Source organism: Cryptomeria japonica, chromosome 4, assembly GCF_030272615.1.
Source record: "Cryptomeria japonica chromosome 4, Sugi_1.0, whole genome shotgun sequence".
NCBI lineage: Eukaryota > Viridiplantae > Streptophyta > Pinopsida > Cupressales > Cupressaceae > Cryptomeria > Cryptomeria japonica.
In genome coordinates, this window is record NC_081408.1 from 253,394,926 (window position 1) to 253,410,256 (window position 15,331).

The following is a 15,331-nucleotide window of genomic DNA, read 5'->3' on the forward strand; positions in this document are numbered from 1 at the left end:
CGCCAACAAATAGGGATAGTCAAAGACTAAATCCCTCTGCACTTTAGGCTCCACTGAACCTAGGTGGGTATGCCTCCCCCTCTCAAGCACAACAAGAGTTATTTAAAGTGGAATTAAACTTTGCTAAGACAACTCTTTGCAAGAATGACAATAATTTCCTGCTATTGCTGAGTGCTTTTATTTGAATGCTTTTGAAAATGAAAACTGAATGTAAATATAATTGTGTATAAAGATTGTTGTATTTTGGAAATAAAATGCTTTCAGGACATACAAGAAATATGCAATAGATTAGTTCAAAAGGCTTTAGAAGAATGTTTCTCTCAAGGACCTTATGCGTATCAAATCAGAATCTCAGAGAATGAATAACAGACCAGTGCCTCTATCCAAGAATATATATGATACTTTGTGGACAAATAACTTTATCAACTCAGGAGACAATGTTAATCATCACTATAAAGGTTCAATATGTGTCACATAAACAATAAGAACCCAATCTCACATTTAATGTAACAACATGTGATTCACATTATAGCAAATCCTTAAACAAATTTATCAAGAGGACATAGAATATTTCATCAACACAAAAATATACACTATATTTGAAGTAGAAACAACGAGCCTTGTATATTAATCTCTAAGAAATGACAACACACAAAAGCTACACTTGGAGATACTTCATTACAATTTGCTTGCACAAAATGATACTTCTTCTTCCTACAGACTTCCCTAGTACAAATGACTTTTAGTCCTTACAACAACATGATGTTCTATCCCAATCTCCCCCATCCCAAACAAAATTACTCCCTATAAGTATGTCCATGAAAAGGCATATATGAAAGGACACACCCTTTCATACACAAGAGGGAGTTACAGACAGTTGCATTCCCAAAGGACACACCCTTTGGTTTGAAAAATAATTACAAGTAATAACCCTAAAATCAAACTAAAGAAATGCTTTAATAATGTTCTTTTATTTTCTTCCTTGATGAAGTTCCTCCGTAAATCTTTAAATTTTCATTATCTTCCCAAAATCTCCTGCACATAAGATAAACCAATCAAATCCCTTGGTTTGAACATTAAATATATCTCACCTTCAATTAGGTTAGAAAATATTATTTACAAAATCAATCAAACTCTTATTCATAGGATATAAATAATTCACCCTAAAGAACATTTTAAATATATTGACTTAGGGTAAATAGCATATGAATAGATTTCCTCATAACACTAAAATCCATTTTAATAAATGCTACTTGTCATTTTACCTTGGGTAAAAAGAAAATAAAATACATTTTCTCTTTTAACAAAATAATAATCACACTTTGATTCCTCACATACATTATAAATATTTACCCTAACATGTATTCAATTAAGTGTTTTTAAGGGTAAAAATGTTTATAAGAATACAATATAATATTCACTTAGGTAATAAAATGCTTTCAATGATTTTCAATATGCATTTAAAACATTTGCAAATATAATGTATTTCTCTCTTTTGACAAAATATATGTATTTGAAATTTCTCAAAAGGAAAAGTAAAGAATACAAATCATCGAAATATAATAAATTTACTTTCAAAACGCCTCAAATAATAATGGACATTACATCTCAAAATAGAATATTAAAATATTATTCTTGGATAAGGAATACTCTCTGCTCCTTAATGTGCCTAGAAATTTAATTTTTCCCATGTGTAACATCCTGCTCCTTAATGTGCCCCTTACTGCTGATGAAGCCCTGGTTGATGTTACTGTTGTTGCGGTCCCTTTCGCCCCCTTGGATCCTCCTCCTATTGCTCCTACTTCTCACTTTCACTCTGCTCCTGGTGATTCTTCGCTTGCTGTTGCTCCACTGCAACAACCTGTTGCCGCTCTGCAACAACAATCTGGCAGTGACTCTGCAGGATCTTCCCCGCTTGTTTCTTCTTCGAAAGTTCCTATTGATAGTTTTGCCTGGACGACTGTTTGTCGTAGACGGAAAGGAAAATCTAACCACCTTTCCCAAGCCCTCCTTTCTCAAGATTCGGGGTTTTCTCCCTCCTCTTGATTTGGGTTGGGTTGTCGATGGTTTGACTGATTAGTTTGGCCAGTCCGACTTTGTCTTGTTGGGGTTTGCACCCCGGCTTGGTCTTTTAATTTGATAGCCTTTGGCTTTGTAACGGGTCAGCGCCCTTCTTAACGCTGCTTTTTTTCAAAAAACAATTAGCAATAATTAACACTAATTGTAGAGGGATTGTTAAGGATCAACGCCCTAGTTAATGCTGATTTTTTAATCAAAAACATCCTACACAAAAAATGGCAAAGTTAGTTTATTGATAAATAAAAATATTTACATTAGGGATATATTAAAAATAGAATCTTTAATAATGTAATCCCTAAGGAAAACATTTAAAAACAATAAATCTGCCTTAAAAGAGATATATGTATCATTTCTTTATAATATAACACTTTTAAATTTAGGGCAAAAATATAATGTGAAATATTCCCAAACATTTTATTTTAATAATGAAGTGATTTTTCTTTTTTAAATAAACTTTAATAATAAAAATCACTTTAAGAAATCCTTTTCAAAATTTAGTAAATAACATTTAAGAATATGTACTTTAAAAATTTTCAAGAGTAAAAAATGATATTTAATAATGCTTTTGGAAAAACAAAATCATTTTCACCCTTAATAAATTTAAAATACACTCACCTCATGGCAAAATGAAAATAATAATATTACCTCCAAATCTTTCATTGGGGTAGCTTACTCTATCCGGTTAGTGCAATTTATGTTATGTCGATCCCCAATGACTTACTTATTTTTCTAGAATCATAAAACCATTAATAAAAATAATTTACCCTAAGAAATGCATTTTACCAAAACTCAACCTTTAGGGCAAAGCTATTTTTATTGCAATAAAACCCTCACAAAATTCTCCTAATATTTAGGAGATTTTCAAGAATGATCTATAAAATGGAAATCACCTAAAATAAATAAAATTTCAAGATCAAGAAGTCCCTATAATAATGCCTTTGGAGAAAAAATCATAATTACTTTACCTTATGAGATAAAAAACCTTTTACCTCCCTTAAAATACTTTAAATCTTTTATTTAAAAGATTCAAAGTGCGTGCCCTTAAATCATTTATTTAAATGATTTAAATATATATGGAAATTAGAGTATTTATATATTGCTTTTGAAAATAAACTCTTTATTTCCTTCAACTGACTACATAGTGTTTGATCATTTTATTTGATCAAACACAAAATCTTTTATTTCCTGCAAACTACATGAGCTCAAAGTTTGTGTTAGTTTTTAAAACATCATATAGTTTCATAACACAAATAATTTAAATGCTATAATATTAATTGGAGGATAAAAAATAATATTTTTAAACTTAAACACTCTCCAATTAATATAATTAAGACTGATTTAAAAAAAATAAAAATACAGTGATGAAATTTAATCAATGTAATGTCCCTGTAGGAGAAAACCACTCAATGTCTAGATAACATGATTTTGAGAAAAAATTAACATTGCACATAGTAAATTGCATTTGGATTTATTTTACAAGATATATAAAATAATAATATAATACTAAAATTTCACATAATAATACTTGCATGTAAACATAAATGCAAGGACATCTTACTTTCGAATGAAAGAATTAGGGTTTGAGAGGGCGCACCTGGAGAGATCCAAATTTAGGAAGCACATACATACCTCACATCATAGGTTCCTGAGAGTTGATCTTAGGTAATACACACACTCGAATGGAGAAAATTGCTTTCAAGTGTGAACTTGGAACTCTAAAATTTGAAAATTTTAGGATTCCAACATAATGATCCTTGGAATGAAGGCCCTATGATGATAAAATGTTACAATTTTGATCATAGGGTCGTCATAAGTGCCTTAGGCATCATGCACAAGTGTCATAAATGCACTGGGTACAATTTAGGACACTACATTTTGCCCCCACTTTAGTGGACTGATCAGCCTCAGGGATCAGTCCCACTAAAGTAGTTTAGAAGACATATTTGCCAAGATCACGATGCGCAATAAATGCGGCCAGGGTAATAAATGAACTTTGGAGACGCTGTGGGAGTCACAGAGGTGAGGTCTGCGATCACGAAGGATGCCCCCAAGTTTCTTCAAAGAAAATGTATCATTTGAAAAGACAAAGAACGTGTTGCAAAACAAACAAATGTGTTAGCACGAAAAACAAAGGAAGCTACTCAGGTGAGAAGAATGATTAAGGAGCGTTAGTATAGAAAGAAGTGAAAAATCAGATGTAGGCGAGTATATGCCCCCTCATGTTTTGCCTCCAGCAAAGTGGGGGAGAATAGGAAGGAAAATGAGCCAGAATTGTCGCAAAGAAGGCAGAAGCCATTTTGGACGAAAATTTAGCCTATATACTCAAAAGTGGGCCCATGAAAGGGTAATTTTTACTATTCACTACAGGCATTCTAGCTCAGTATTGTATAGAGCCAGAGCGAAAATGCTTTGTAGACGAGAGCTTAGGGTGAGTATGATCAAGGAGATTCGCATTACAGTTGAGCAGGGCGAAGAACCTGACCAGGTACGCTTCAAGTCATACTCATTTTTTGTCATTTTATACATGTTTTTAGGATTTTTTGGAGGACTGTAGCGCAAGAATCCAGAGGACGCGCTATCGTCCTACCAACGCACATTTGTCCTAGATGAGTGCTGGCGTCTGGAGGATGCGTTGTCGTCCCTTCTGAACATTGCCATCCAGAAGATGTGATGTCATCTTCTAGATGCGCTAGCGTCCACCAAAAATTATGAGAAAGGAAACTGATGGAATATTTTTCTATTGTTCGCATATGCAGAGATTGCTCGAGATGCGGGAGCACACTATGGGGTATTTGTTGCAGATGCTTCAAGACAGATTAGAGGATCTCACACAGGCCAAGCGGTGACTACTACACAGGGTCGGCTTATGGTGGACATATATGCTCCCTGAGTTCCAGTTCCATGCCCCCATGTTGTGGGCACTGATGGAGCGCTGGGATGTTGATACCATGTTATTTCACCTACCCACGGGGGAGATGACCGTGACATTAGTAGATGTCTATCGAATTATGCGGCTTCCCATTAGAGGGGAGCAAGTCACCACGATGATCTTGTCACAGTGAGAGCTCATCACCCAACAAGAGTGGGCCTTAGGTCGGCGGGTAGACAACATAGGGCAAGTGTATCTATGAGCACTAGGGCAGGGTTGAGTCATCATTCCCCTTGTCTGACGCATCACAATAGTGATTGTAGCACTACGAGTCTTGACAGATGGCCAAGGATCAGAGTCGACAGTAGAGTTTGTGCCGCTTATTAGAGAGATGGAGGAGAGCTAGACTGTATACGTGTGGGGCCGCAACATGTTGGCTCATTTATACTATGAGCTTTCATGGTACATGCACCATGAATATCATAGTCTGATTGCGTGCACCCTACTATAGGTACGAGCCTTCGAGCACATCACGTGCACCCAACCTGTAGGATTTCTGATGCTGATGCCCTTGGACATGCTGTGGGCACATGCCTATCCTCTACGACACATAGCGTGGCTCATGGGAGACCTGACCTTCTGGCACATCTCATTTGACCAGCTTGGGATCAGTGACGTTGTTTGACAGCTATACCGGGAGATGGGGGTCTGGGTCATAGATCGACTACAGCTACCACAGATGCAAAGAGACCGATTCTTACTCAGGCGACAGGACTATGTGGTCATACTCTAATACTGCAATAGATGCATGAGGCAGTTTGGGCAAGTACAGATAGTGCCACCCATCGCTTCTACCCATGCACAATCAGCCAGGAGCGCTCCGAGACCCCAGGACCTGCCTCATCCCACCATCGGGGACGTGCATGACAACTTCGAGGATAGTGACAATGACAACATTGATCCACAATGGGATATAGATGATGTCGGAGTCATTGCTGACTTCACGGAGTGGTGGGAGAGAGTTGCCCCGACATCGATCTTCCCACCAGACACAACAAGAGGAGATGTGGGGGAGCTGGGAGAGGAGGAGTTTGAGGGATCGTCGGAGGTGGAGGACAATAGACCGAGCTTGCGGTAGTAGACGAGGAGCCCGAGTCCAAATAGACCAGTTGGGAAAGCACTCCCAGTAGCATAGGCGGTACCATTAGCAGCTGCCACAATTGGCACAAAGGGGTCCAATAGTAGGGTTCCTCTGCGAGATCCAAACTGGCAGGCAGGTGATCCTGGTATGCATATGCTATTTTCTGTTTATGTACTTTCATTTCTTTTGATACACATTTATAGATAGATATTTTTGATATGAAGAGGTATTGATGCAGAATCTTTTTTTATTTGTAGAGGGTGTGGCAGAGTGGTTGAATTTTATTTATTAGTCACTCATAGAGATCATCTTGGATGTACAACCTTGGGGTCTTGTACTGGATGCTTATCAACCCATCTAGTTGGCAGGACGACACACACGTCTATTCGAGCCTATAGCACGACTCAAGACAATTTATGAGGAAGCTTGAGTGGAGTTGGTGTAGGGAGCAACACAACTGGCCACTGTGATGGGACAGTGGGATCAGGCCTTGCAAGAGGTACGAGCTGTCTTGAGAGAGAGAGACTAGGCAGTGACACGAGCTGAGAGTGCTGAAAGGGCACGTGACACTCTGCAGAGATAGGTCGATGACCTTCAGCAACAGTTGGATGTCGCTCAACAGGGTATCGCGGGTCATCTAGACCACCCCTGAGTGCGTTAGCTGATGACAGACCTGGATGCCGCAAGCCAGTGAGAGATCTGCTTGTGGGAGGAGTTGATGACGCAATGGAAGACTATTGTAGAGATACGAGGGGAGTTGAGGGGTCTGTGCTCACAGAGCACTATAGCCGCGAGATCGCAATCTACCTTAGTCCGACAACCTCTGAGGAGACACTAGGATCCATCGGTGCCAACTAGCTTAGGGACATGTCCCCTAGCTCGAGGTCCACTAGTGCTAGGCCAAGAATCGTTAGCACCAACGAGATGACATATTTTTTATTTAGATGGATGATGAAGAGCATTATTTTTGAGATGTACACAGATTTATGTTACACATATACAACAACATCACATGTTTTTGTAGTGATGTGATACATGTACATGATACATTATACATATATATGATATGGTTCGATATTTTGATATGTTCTCTTGTGTTATTATGGATGGATGTTTTCATTTGTATTACATGTTTATGTGATGTATGATGTAGATTAGATGGCTATCATGACTTTATTTACATGTTGTTATGTTCATACATGCATGGTGAAATACTATGATGATCTATGAGTTTTAGAATAGAGCATATGGACACACACACACACACACACATGGATATGGCTATGCATAGTCACTTTATAACACAATAATGGAGGTTTGTGTTGATAAAGGATATGTGTCAAGACGTGACCACCGTAGGGAACTAGACATCATGTGCAGGGACACATATTACATATTCTTTTAAGCATAGTATCGATGCAGGTGTGCAACATTGATAGGCCCTTTGAGAGGAGTACCATCCATGGAAGATAAACCATAGGCACCAAAACCATAGACAAAACTGATGATGTAAGGACCTAACCAATTCAGACTAAACTTTCCACATTGGTCGGGTGGCAAATTGACATTTCTCTGGTTCTCATAAAGGACCAGGTCACCTATTTGGAATGTTCTGGGAAGCACACTTTGGTTATACTGACGAGATTGAGATTTGTGATAAGCTTGGAGATGTTAAAGGGCATTCAAATGACGCTCATCTAACAACTCCGACTAATTCAGACGAAGAGTGCGATAAGAATCATCGTCAATAACCCCTTTTAAGGAGATATGTAAAGAGGGGATCTCCAATTCAAGAGGCATGACGATGTCAAATCCATCATGCTTAGTGATAGTCTTGCGTAAGATCTGCTCGATGGTTTTGTTAGATGCTTTCGCTTGACCATTGGACTATGGATAGTAAGGAGTTGAAAAGCGATGCTGAATGTGGAATTTCTCGAGGAAACACTTGACCTCCTTATTCTTAAATGGTGTACCGTTATCGAAAATGAGGGTAGTAGGTATACCGAATAGAAAAATGATGTTATCCATGATAAAACCACAAATCTGGTAGTCGAATGCAGTGGTACTGCTTCGACCCACTTCGTGAAGTAATCTGTGTCGGTAATAATGAAGATATGACCTTTAGACAACATATGAGATATTTTACGGATAATATCTAGTCCCTAGGTCTGAAAAGACCACATAGAGACTTGACTATGGAGCTCCTATGCGAGGGCTCAAATCAAGTTACTGTGTTGTTGACATTGAGGGCATTTCTTAACAAAAGTGAAGGAGTCTTGCTCCATTGTTTGCCAATAGTACCCCATATGAATAAGTTTGTACACCAAAGATTTACCACCAAAATGACCACCTCCAGAACCCAAGTGGGCTTATTGAAGGGCCACAGGGATCTCAACTTTCGTTAAACATCGCAAAAGAAGAGCATTATATGATCTCCTATATAATATGTCAGATAAGAGGATATAACAGGTAGCTAATTTTTGAATTTACACACGCGAACTTTTACTAGCTAGTGACTTTGGGAAAGCTTCCAATCTTTATATAATCGAATATATGTGCAAACCATTCTCTTGAGTAGAGATGAGCACATATGTGATTGTCTTGATATGCGTTTTCTAAAACAGTTGGGGAGCAAAGGACTTTCACCACAAAGCGGTACTCATCCTGGCCAAAATTGGAGCCTACAAGAGAAGCTGAACTTGCCACTGCATCTGCGTGATGATTTTCTCTCCAGCAGATGCTATCAATTGTGTAAGTAGCTACTTGATTAAAATAATTAATCTATTTCAATATAGTAAAATTGATTGAGAGACTAATCTTGAAGCCAATCATTGATATTCTTCAATGTATTAGTTGTTAATAAGTTCTTATTTATTTTCCTCATTAGTTGTTAATTTCATTATTCATAGTTCGTAGTATAGATATGAGACCCTACCACTACTACAGTTTAAGGGAGAAGGGTCTATGTATGCTATCAAAGTGCTTAGAGACCAAATACAATAGGTTCCCTCAAAGTTTATAGATCCAAGCCCTTACCTATCATGGGTCTATATCCTCAAGGCTTATGGATCATTGATCCCCACCCTACCTTGGGACTTAACCTATTGCTTGGATTTAGACCGCCCCTCTTTGGAACATCACATTCCCATCTTCTTAAATACTGACAGTAATAACATGATTTAGACTATACATATATTAATTTCTTATGTATTATGAATATATATGAAATTAAGTATGATTGTCATACATATTGCAGTCCATATTAATATTACTTTTAATTTTGCATAAGAACATGATTGGGTTTCATATATTAAGGATACTTATTAAACACATCCCCATGCATACCACCAAGCACAAGGATGTTACTGCCTGTAACTTAATAACAATTATGATCTAATCCAATCCATGGTGGTGTTATTGGATGCTTTGATTCCTTTCCTTTATATCTCTCAATGTGAGGGAGAGGTCACACCTCTTCATCATACATGCCCTTTGGCAAGAGACACACCCTTTCACCATTAGCACCTTTTGAAAGAGTGCAACTCTTCATTATTTCTGCCCTTTGAAAGGGACATAACCTTTCATAATCAAATATGCACTTATTTAAATCAGATGTGTATTTTTTATTTCCAAATTATCCCCCTCTCAAATGAGGTTCTCTTCTTCCATTTATATCTCATTGTTGAGGGAGTCACAAGTTTCCTTCCATGTCTTTTGGCCATTCATTAACTTAATTAAATTTTAATTAATTATATTTAATTATATTCTTTAATATTTTAATTTAATTTTTTTATATTTAAATTTTGTTATTTTTTTATTACTAAATTCTATTTCAAAGTGGGGACATTACAACCTAGTAAGGCATGGATCAAACAATAATAACAACCTCATTGCAAATCAACATGCCAACATGAATGCATCATTTCAAGCATCAATAAAATACACTCAGTTTCTTGAATACATGAAGTAGAATTAGGCATAAATACCCATGTTAATAATCATAATAACACCACAAGATGGCATATACTCGATGCATAACAAATTCATTACTCAAGGAGCAACCTCTAGGTCTCTGAGTCCAGAATACAACCTCAAATTAATCTCAATTCAAGAGTATACATGCAAATACTCTTTGGCATCTCATGGAAGCATGCCTAAACATCAAAATCCATCATACCACAAGTCATTAGGTCCATACACCAAAGCAAGAAATAAAAACAATTCATCAAACCCCCGAAAATGGTCAAAAACCAAAAATCAATTTAGAGCAACCAATTGCAAAATTCTAGGAGTAAATGCAAAATTTAACAAGCAAATGTGAAATTCAAATAGAAAATGTGAAATTCTATCAACAAATGCAAAACTCTATCAGAAAATGTCAAATTCTATCAGCCAATGTGAAATTCAATCTGCAAATGTGTGAATCTGGGTTTCAAAGGCATAATTCCACACTAGAAGCAAGAATTTGGTCTAAGACTCAGTTAGAGCGTCAAAATTTACAAGCACAAGAAATGAAAGGGATAAATCTAGGATGAAACCATTTGAGAGAACCCTCAAGACATCCAAAAACACAATTACATTATCCAAACAAGGATCTTAACAACAATTGGGCATTAATTTCCTAAAAAACAACTCATTTCCTCATCAAATTCAAAAAGACACTCAAAATGCATAAATCAAATACTTAGGGGATCAAATTACCACCACAACATGATCACAACTCAATTCATAAAGCATCCTAAACAACCATATAATATCCAATGGAAGAAATAAAGAGGAATGAGGAAGAATTTACCTCCAAATTCAAGAGACACTCAATTCCAAATCACAAATCCCACACTCCACCAATGCTCACATGAATTGAACAACATCAAGACTTCACCATTTCAAATCAATCCATTCCATACCCACAAAATCTCTCCTCCAATATTATTATCCTATCTCACAAATCACAATATGGTCGTGAGGAGGGTTTGGGAGAGAAATCATGAAAAAATACTAAGTGTTCAAAAATGAATTCATTAACTAAATATACACTCACTTTTAGGAGTCAAAATATAATAATAATAAAAGATAATTTAAAATCAAATTACCCAATAAACTCCTTAAAGACCCCCTCAAAATAATCATTTAAGTCTCATTAAATCAAAGCATAAAGAACATATTTTACATATAATTATCTAATTACTATTAATGCATGCCATAAGATGAGGACATATCTAAATTGATTGATTATGCGTAGGCAGTCATCATGAGTTGATTCAACATGACAAACGAGTTTTTAAAATCTACCAACTGTGGTAGTCAGGACTCAAAATAATAAAATAATTACAATAATCAAATCAACTGAATTGCCCTAATCAAGGGGCAATAGGTTTTGGCTTGGGATAATTGGCTAGTGCGCTATCTCTTGTTAACCATCGTCACAGATGCAAGCACACTCAAACTTGTGGAGCTAGGTGGAGTTGATGCAATGTACTTGTAGTTGCCGAGACATTCACGCATCAAGTGTACCTACACATACATACATACATACATACATACATACATACATATACATATACATATACATATACATATACATGTATACATATGCATATACATATATATACTCAAATTACTCAAATCATTGAAGGTGATTTTAAAATAATACGCATTCTCATATAATCGAATGTTACTATATCATCCCTTTCACTTCTAATTACCAATTAAACTTGTTAATAATAATTTCATCTATTTACCTACATTTAAATAGCAGCCTCGAGATTATTCTTCTATAACATTAAGCATATGACTATATTCCCAAAACAAGGTCAACATCATAACAATGTTATTAACATGATATCTCATCAAATAAAAACAACATAAAATATGATTTATTAATTGTAATCCACTAATCCAATTAACATCGCTTTTCTCATTCTAATCATTACTCAAATCAAATCTCACATATGGTAATACCAAATTAGAAAGCAGATCTATCTTTATCATCAAAACACATTAGGTCTAGCCCATGCCATAGTAACCACTCAATAAACTTAGTATCCAAATCAAACATGCAATGTTTCTCACAACCAAGAATAAGGAAGAAAACATGGATCTCAATGTATCAAAATAGTCAAATAACCATGCAACAAGCCAACACATCATTGGTCTAGAATGATCATGAGACATATAACAAAGTAGAGCATAAGATAACACTCAAAATCACATACAATACAACAATAAAGAATTCAGAGCAAGATCAAGCACCACAAAATAATCGACATCCAAACTACAAAAGATACAACCCACAACATAAAGCCTAATCCACATAAAGAAGTATGAAATGTAGAAAGTAGATAAGATGATATTACATCCTCCCCCTAGGACCAGGCTTACTCCTAGAAGCCTACAATCAAGAACAAGGAACCAACAGTGCACAACCCAAAGAGCATATCAAGCATACAAGGATAACCATTTGAATCACCTATGAGTCTAGGTCACAACATAAAAGTTTGTCTCACCAATCATACGACCATGGAGAACTAGACCTACCGCATGATCCAAAGAGTGTCAACACATGAAATACCACAACAAGCCAAAACATGATGCTATGGACTCCATCTAGCCACCAACTCTATCAGAAACAACACAACCTTGAGTAATTTACCCCATCACAAGGTAACCAAGCACAAAACAGAGCCTTCCACGGTCTCTCCTTGGACCAAGGCATGAAACTTTTAGGATTACCACCCAAAATAAGGGAAGAAGATCATCCCACGAGACTAAAAATCTTCAACACAAGGGTACTCAAAGGCATGAACACTAGAAAATCACTTCTCATGACCAAGAGAACCCACATGATGGATTTTCAACAAACCCCAAAACTCCACAAGAAGGGCTTCACAACTACCATTATATGTAAGACATAAGGGAAAACATATTTTCCCCGTTGTCTATTGCTCAACTATAGTCGCATTAGGGGTTACTCAACCCACCTTAATCATGATTCACGACTAGCTAGGTGGCAATGTATCCTTCACAAGAGTCACCGCCCCACACTCACAATTGCAACCATCATTAGGATAGCCAAACCCACTCAACAAAACTACATCCTCCTCTAGCCTTGGGCTACAAACAACACAATCTACTAAGAACAACTCCTCAACACATGTCAACACACACACACACACACACACAACCATCAGGTGCCAAAGACACTAACTAAGGGCACTTCCCATTCACAACTCCTCAACACATGTCTCTCCTACGTGTAGTTAGGGAATTCACATCTAAACTTGGCACAATGAGTACCCACATTTCATTAAACAATGAAATCAATGGTACAGGAAGCACCTCCATAACCACACCATGAGCACCAAGTACTAGGCACAACACGGTCTCAACTGTAAAACAAGGAAGAATCATATGCAAACCGCAACTCCAAATTGCAAAACCTCGTCTAAAATCTAACATAAGCATCCACACAAACAAAATTATTCAAGGCAACCAAAAACATCCATTGAGAAAAAGAAATCTGCAATTCATTATAATTTAACTGATTACACATTATGCAATTTACACATGATCAGTCACATGCCACTTAGTATTGTCATATAATTTACAAAGTTACATTCACATTTTACCATGAAAACATCTTTTAATCCTTCTATTTAACCATAATTCTATCTAATCAACAATCACATATAGTACACTCTTTGCAATGTCCTCCCTTGCACATACTATAAGTGGTTCGTAATAAACATGATAGATACAAAACACAATTCATAACAGGGCCAATAGTAAAAAACATTTGGAAAGAGAAAACCCAAGTGGGGGAATTATCAAGTTCAACATTAAATCATAAAATGATGACAATTTCAGCAATAAATCAAGTGTGACAAGAGCCACAAAATAGATAGAGAGAGAAGTTTGGTGACCAATCAAAGCAAAAGAAAGAAAAAAATTCATTGTTAGCCCACACAATACATGGAACAATTCATCAATAACTTGCGGAGCTAGGCGGAGTTGATCCCTTGTACTTTTAGTCACTGAAACATTCACACACACACACACACACACACACACACACACACACACACACACACACACACACACACACACAGGAGAGAGATACACTTGCTTATCCAGATAATGATGGAGAAAGACATCTCCAAATTGACTCAATTTAAGGATAGAATGAGATGTGGAGAGAAACCTCATTTGTAATAAGAGAAGACTATACAACTGTTACCACTGCTCAAGGATTATGTGGGCCCAATGTCCCTTGAAATGACTGGTAATAAAATTAATCTTTTAAGGGACACCAATAATCCACCAAGACTAAGCTATAGAAATCCGACATGGAAAAAAGTGGTAGTCTCTAGGAGCTGCTTTTTACTTTTCCACACTTTTGCATGATAAGTGCACCAAAATGGTGAACAAAAAGGGGGTATAAATGGACGCCTTTTTTTCTTTTTCTGAAATCAGCTCAACTTGAATTTTAAGGAGTAATTTGAGATTCGTCCACTCAAAATTTGAAGATACCCAAAGAAAAAATATTGTAGTACTCTGAATCTAGTTTCCAAACTACTAAAGTTTTTTTAAAATTGGATAAGATTAAGTGGGTCAAATGTTTTTGATTAAGGAAAAACAGGTTTTAAGGGACCCGAAACCCTATACAAGATAGGTTTTGGAAGGACCTGCAACCGGAACTGAAAGATAAACTTGAAAGTCCACTCAAAGAAACAAAACACAAATGAGACTCAGCACAACCAAACCAAAGATGGGGTATAGCACAAGAAGGACCCCCAACAAAAACTAGTGGGCTGCAAAAGACTAGCAGCCCCAACCCAACCAGGACGGATCAAGAATTTGACCTACCCTTATGGGATCGAAGGGTCATATCAAAAGAGGATTGGGACGATTTAGATTTTTTACTTTTAACAATAATCCATCCCTCCTCAACCCTAGCAGCAACCTTTTGCCAAGAGGATGGGTCCAGAATAGAGGACCTCCCATCACCAAGAGGAATAGAGCTAGCATCCAGAGAGGCAGGGACAACAGAAATCGAAGAATCAGACAAAGATCCAACATCAATCTGGGAAGCGGGAAGGTCATCCACCAAAGAAGAAGAACCAACATTCTTCAAATGATCATTTGGGATGCCACTGCAAGCATCCACACACTCCTTAGGCAGAGCTACACCAGAAATAGAGGCAGCAACCAGAGGCTCAGCTTGAGGAACCTGCGCAACCACC

General features: G+C 36.9%; 1 protein-coding gene across 2 annotated transcripts in view; it reads right to left on the reverse strand.

Moving 5' to 3' along the window:
• Nucleotides 1-665: 665 nt before the first annotated feature.
• LOC131065548 (vacuolar protein sorting-associated protein 35A) overlaps nt 666-15,331 on the reverse strand; it is a 105,108-nt gene continuing 90,442 nt past the window's right edge. The window contains exon 5 of one of the 2 annotated variants that reach the window (XM_058000083.2): nt 666-1,035. In XM_058000083.2, the coding sequence (XP_057856066.1) occupies nt 957-1,035 (79 nt within the window). In that variant the 3' untranslated portion in view covers nt 666-956. Of the gene's footprint in view, nt 1,036-11,370; nt 11,604-15,331 lie in introns of those variants that run through there. The other variant, XM_058000086.2, reaches the window with a different exon arrangement.